Here is a 5,738-nt window from a genome sequence, read left to right as displayed (position 1 = left end):
ATGAAGACATTAAAGTAAACACAACAAAACATGTATTGTATATCTTTCCAAAGGAACTATATATAATGCATATAAGATCAAAAACAATAAAAACTATACCTAACTTTTTGAGCGCAATAACTTTCATGAAAAAATAAATGCTAAATTGTCTGGACGAGTAAATTCTCTCAGTTTAATTTTTCAAAAATTAACATTCTAGCAATCATGCACATCCAGGTTAAAGATGTTCAAATAAAAGTGTATATTATTGACCTACAGGGCTAATTCAAGACTCTCTAATAGTACTTCGTATAGTCTGAATCGTCTGAAAAGTAAAAAAGTATACAAAATAAAATATGTAAAAATATATATGGAGATCAAAATGGATAAAAAGTAAAATCATAGCGTCTAAATCGAGCTTGATTTATAATAAAAAAAAGACAGAAGATTTCTGAAACGTTAAAGTTTAAAAACTCACTTAAAAAAAGCTTATAAGGTTGAAAGGTTGAAAAAACTGATAAAGAGCTATTAATTAAAATGCTTTTAAATAGCATAAAATTCATTCCAGTTTAAGGTTATGTACCGAAACACCTTTGAAAATCATTGAAAGCCAAACAAAATAAGGCTCAGAACAAAAACAAAGTAAAACAAGCAAAATCTTTCAGGAAAACTAGCAGGCAACCAGTATTCCAGTCCTAAAGAATAACAAATTAAACAAGCACATCTTTCAGGACAGCATCAAGTATCAATAGTATACAATCCTGCCAGTAGTCCTGTAATTAAGAATAGTAATATATGATATAACAGGCAAAATCTTTTAGGAAAACTGGAAAGCAATAACAAAAAATAGTATGTAATCCCAGTAGTCCCATCATAAGGCTAAATATAACAGAAAAACAAAAAATAATAAAGCAGACTCATATCTTGAGTGGCAGTAATTGCAACAAAAATAACAGACAAATGAATTATGCAATAAAAACAAATTTAAGACACAAGGTCATTAAAGTTGTCAGAAACGGTGTAGAGTTCCTCATTTCTGATTGCTTTTAACATGTCTCTTCGAAAGTCAGTGAAGTTTAAAAATCCACGTGGCAGGAATAATATCTTGAAACACATTCTTGATTCAGGTAATAAGTGGTTCAAGGGTCTGTTGACAAATGTTACTTTTATTTTATCACCTGGCAGCAATGAATGTGTACCTGTAATAAAACGTACCAGATTAAGTAGATCCTCAAACTCCAATGAGCGAACAAAACGATAAAGCCAAAGTGAAACTTTCATATCACCCCGGCAAAGTTCTTCAGGTTCTAAAGCTTGAATGAAAGTTTCGGAATTGGGAATGGTAGTAAGATAAATCGAGTCAAAAGATCCAGGAGTCATATGAATCCAAAAATCGCCCATCCCTTCAACAATTTTACTCATTTCAAAGCAGGCTTTTCGTATCAACTGCAAGTGTGCGGCCCTAATGGTTAGCCTTCGAATATTTTCTTTCTTTGGCATTTCATATATGCCTGCATCCGATAAAACATCAATAATAGATTGTTTCGAAATATCCTCTCCATTTTCGAGTCCTTTAAAAAGGTTGCTATCCGAGAGAGGTAAAAATCTGTGAAAGGATTTGATTAAGTCATCTTCGGCAACACCATCTTCACCAAATAGCTGTTGTTTCAAAGATACTTGACATATTTTTATCGGGTATACGTCATGGCAGAGAAAGCCATGAGTAATAATTTTACCAAGTGTTTTCAATTTAGGGGGGTCAAGCTTGTGCGTGGGAATGCATTCGGCGTTCCCCTCAAACAATTCATAAATTTCGTTATAGAATGTGGTGTATGCATCACGGTTCACACCGTCCCCCGAACCGTCCTCATTTTTAAACTCAAAAACAAACCGTGTAGAATCAGGATTAGAATCTTCATATACATTGAACATGTCATTGACAATAGATTTTCTTCCAACTATAAAAAGTTCTTCATTTTTCATTTTCTCTCTTTCGACTATGATGACAGCTCTAAGATTTTCGTAAGCTTTTGTAGTGTCAACAGCGTTCTTGGAATCAGCATTTTCAAGGTCAGTGTGTTGAGAGTCTGCAGGGTCAACAGAATCTTCACTGCCAACAGCATTTTCAAATAAACCAAACTCCTTAAAGACCACTTCCCCATCCCTTGACATATTAATGGCTTGTGGCCATGTTGTATACTCCCTGCCGGATCTTATCATCTGGGTAACAATCATTATTATCGCAGTCCTTGAGGACAAAAAATAGAGGAGTTTCGGATAACGATCCAATCCAGAAGTACACCTGCATCATTCTCTCCTCCTCCAAGAATAATCGATTTACAGTACCTTTTACTGGATGCCGGACCCGAACCAAAACACAAGGTTGATCCAAGCCTGGCTCTGGTTTCACAAGAGTCTTTCTATTTTCAATTATTCGTTGAGCATCACGTTCGTTGTTTGCATCTTGTTCGCCATTGTCAGCTTGTTCCCTTTCAATTCGGTCCCGCTCAATACGTTCACGTTCCAACATGTTACGCTCAATGAGTTCCTGTTCATGTTGTTCCTGAGCAATCATTTCTCATTCTTGAGTAAGGTTTTTATCACCTTCAGTGCTTTCCCCATCACGGTCTCTACCACGATCAGAAGCCAGAGACGCTTGGTAGGCCCGTTCAATTTCAAGGTTTATTTGACGTCTTTCCTCACTAGACCCGATCAAGTGAGAACCTTCAACTGGGTTGGGAGTGGAATGCGAAGAGGGAATATGATTAAAAGGAGAGGAAGAATTTCCTCTTGAAAAAGAAGCATTGTCAGTCTCATTTTCATCATCACTTTCATCGTCGCTATCTTCATCTTTTGAAAAAGTATAATGGGATAAGATCCTCTGTTGAGAAGACTTCTGCTTTGAATACAGGAACATCTTTGGTCTTGTCTGTTTACTTATGGCTAAATAGCCATTAAAAGTAAACTGTTCCCTTGCTCCGTCAGGAAATTCTAGAATATCAGTTATTGGATCTTCTTTTTCATTCATTAGATTGAAAAAATAGGCATCTTTGTTATCATCTAAGACGCCTTTTTGGTTATCGACGAAATGTTTAACAATGGCATTGTGGATTGTATTTTTATCATCAGAAGGCAAAAAGGTCAATTTTACTAAACCACCTCCTTTTCTGGATTTCACTAGCTGGTACTTTTTCTGTTTCTTATCGAAATGCTTCCAAGATACATACAAGATTCTCGTTTTATGTTCTTTCTTACGTGACGAGGCGCCTGTGGTTAAAAGTTTCTTTAATTGAGTCTTCTTGTTTGCAAGATCTGTGATTTGTGACTGTTTGCACATGGCACGAATACGAATTCGATCTCCCACGGCTTCCATTCCAAGCTCTCTTAACACATCATCCCCAGCGTTTGTTATTGCGGTTTCATCAAACTGTGAAATGAAAAATACAGAAAAGTATCATCAAATCTATTTTACTCAGAAAAAGGGTGAAGTCCATATTTTGAGGCTACCATAAAGTAAACGTGAAATTGATCTGACATAAAATATGCCCGAAAGCCCTCAAGTTGATGCGAATAAACTGATCTAAGAATTTTCCAAAAGTTGTTTACTAATTAGTTGAATTTCATGCAAACTTTTCTTGCAAATATTATTACCTTTTCAGCCATAAAAATCTGAATCAGATTGTCTAGTCCAAGCTGCTCTAGGTAAGAGGAGACCTAAAAATAGAGTACAGATAAAGATAGATACTTATGTGTTTTACAGAAAACGGTTACGTCAGATCTGGGATACGTATAACTATTAATGCTTAAATTTTCTAATGAAATCAATGTAAAGAAATAGGAAACTGATGAAAGGAATAAGGTTAATAATGAGTTTTTGGGACTAACATTTGCGGCCGAAAAAAAATAGGAAAAATTACATTTCATGGGTTTTTAATTTTTCGCGGTTTTGCCCTTTTTGGACAAATTTATTTCATTTTCCTAGGGAATTTTCAAATTTTTCAATAAAATTGGAAAAAATTGTATTTTACGGGGTCAAATTTTTAAAAACAAAATTAACTCCCGTGAGAATTAGTTCCAATAAGGTAGTTTTAAAATGCAAATTCATTCAAACACAGCAAAATATTTTCAGAAGAATTACAACATAACAACTTTTGTACCTTTTTGAGACTTTCACTTCTGCTTGTCATACTTATTAATGATTTTTGCTCTAAATAAAATATTATATTTTAATATGAATCCTATAAATTGAAGAATAATGAAGATTACACTATTTTTTATAAGCAAATGATCAGGGGGGGTCATGCAGTTATTATATAAACACTATGACAGTTACTACCGTGGTGGTATATAAACCAAAATTTGGGAAAACAGTTACTCCACCAGTGGACTAACTGCAACATGGGTGGTGCCTAAGCCCAAAATTGTTGATTTTGGTAGGATATGGTGTACTAAGTGAGCACATTTTTCAATTTTTCACTTAAAATTTTAGATTTTTAAAAATTCCGGAAGTAAAAAAATTCAAAACATTTTCTTCAAAAGTCAGAAAAAATCACAAAATTTTTGCTTCAATCAAGGCATGAAAGATACTTTAACAAACTTGGAAAATAATTGAGATATATAACTCTTGAACGGTCGTTAATAAGACGAACCCAGTAAAATGGTATCAAAAATGAGGAATTCATTGAAAAAATTGCCAAATTTGGCACTTTTGGGGGTGGTATACACCAATTTTGAGGGTAAAATCAGTTAGTACACTATGGAATAACTGCAAGGGTGGTGGTGTCTGTAGAAAAGGTCCAAAATTGCAGTTACTCCACATAGTGTCAAGGAGTAACTGCAAGACCCCCCCTGAAATGATTTGGTTGATCTTAAATTGGTCGAAATCAAGCAATTTGAGCAAATTAAATCAGAGGTCCAATACAAATCAAAGGTCAAGTACACTTTCATTAAAAAAAAAAACAATAAAGTATTAGTTAAACTTAATGGAATACTAAACCAAATTTACAATTGAAAACTAAATTGGATTCACTCAAATACAGATCGAATACAACCAAAATCAAATTCGAACAAATTAAAATTGAATCAATCGATTAATTTAAAGCAATCAAATCCAATTGAACTCAATCATTGAATCCAATCGTTTGATTGACTTCGATTGATTCGGTCAATTGAATAGTTCGATTGGTACCCCCTGGAGAAAAAAATAAAAGTAAAATAATAAAACCTTCTAATTTTCTGTTGCCTATCAGCTTGAATCTCTTATCAATTGAACCAAAATTTTAGTTACTTTTTTATCTTTGATACAATTCTCTCCTAATGTCAGGATTATGACAAAAAATAAAACTTTGAAATCTCAATTTTATTTTATTTTTAAATTTAATTGCAAAAATAGGGTTGGCGGATCCGTAAACCAGAGAATAAAAAAGTTCTGGCCTAGTTTTACACTAAAAAAATTAGCTCCACAAAATCAGCTCCCTTATGGGTAGTAGCCACCTTGTACTGCCCTTGACCAAATTTGAAATCTCAGAAAATGAGCAAAAATAAAATAAAATGAAAATAAAGTTGTACAAATTTATTTTCAAATTCTATTGATATGTTCTACAAGAGCATTGTACAGCTGCACTCCCTCGGTTGTGCTATTAGGTAGTTGAAGAGAATACTCTTGCATGATTATAAGAGCAAGTTCATAGAATTCATTAGAACAAATAAAGCCTCTATTAATATCTTTAGTGCATACATCTTTCACTATGTTGTAGTCT

At 33.7% G+C, this 5,738-nt stretch overlaps 2 protein-coding genes across 2 annotated transcripts; both read right to left on the bottom strand.

The window, feature by feature from the left end:
- Nucleotides 1-482: 482 nt before the first annotated feature.
- Nucleotides 483-2,154, bottom strand: LOC136809079 (uncharacterized). Its single transcript, XM_067065658.1, has one exon. It carries the CDS (start codon nt 2,149-2,151, stop codon nt 964-966), a length of 1,188 nt encoding a protein of 395 aa, XP_066921759.1. The 5' UTR covers nt 2,152-2,154; the 3' UTR covers nt 483-963.
- A 400-nt stretch (nt 2,155-2,554) lies between these two features.
- On the bottom strand, nt 2,555-4,213 carry LOC136809080 (uncharacterized). Its single transcript, XM_067065659.1, has 3 exons — nt 4,137-4,213; nt 3,631-3,693; nt 2,555-3,406 (listed from the first exon to the last, which is right to left on the bottom strand). The coding sequence occupies exons 1-3, from the start codon at nt 4,164-4,166 to the stop codon at nt 2,558-2,560; spliced, it is 942 nt and encodes a 313-aa protein (XP_066921760.1). The 5' UTR covers nt 4,167-4,213; the 3' UTR covers nt 2,555-2,557.
- Between the last annotated feature and the right edge of the window lie 1,525 nt (nt 4,214-5,738).

Source organism: Clytia hemisphaerica, unplaced genomic scaffold, assembly GCF_902728285.1.
Source record: "Clytia hemisphaerica strain Z4C2 unplaced genomic scaffold, Clytia hemisphaerica genome assembly, whole genome shotgun sequence".
In the NCBI taxonomy this organism is placed as follows: Eukaryota; Metazoa; Cnidaria; class Hydrozoa; order Leptothecata; family Clytiidae; genus Clytia; species Clytia hemisphaerica.
Note: the sequence above shows the minus strand (reverse complement) of the source record. Positions and strands in the feature narration are given on the sequence as shown.

Coding starts and splice junctions, on each gene's coding strand:
- LOC136809079 (XM_067065658.1), bottom strand. CDS start 2,151: ATGTCAAGGGATGGGGAAGTGGTCTTTAAGGAGTTTGGTTTATTTGAA.
- LOC136809080 (XM_067065659.1), bottom strand. CDS start 4,166: ATGACAAGCAGAAGTGAAAGTCTCAAAAAG. Junction 3,694..4,136: donor GAAGTGAAAGTCTCAAAAAG/GTACAAAAGTTG, acceptor CTCTATTTTTAG/GTCTCCTCTTACCTAGAGCA. Junction 3,407..3,630: donor AGATTTTTATGGCTGAAAAG/GTAATAATATTT, acceptor TTCATTTCACAG/TTTGATGAAACCGCAATAAC.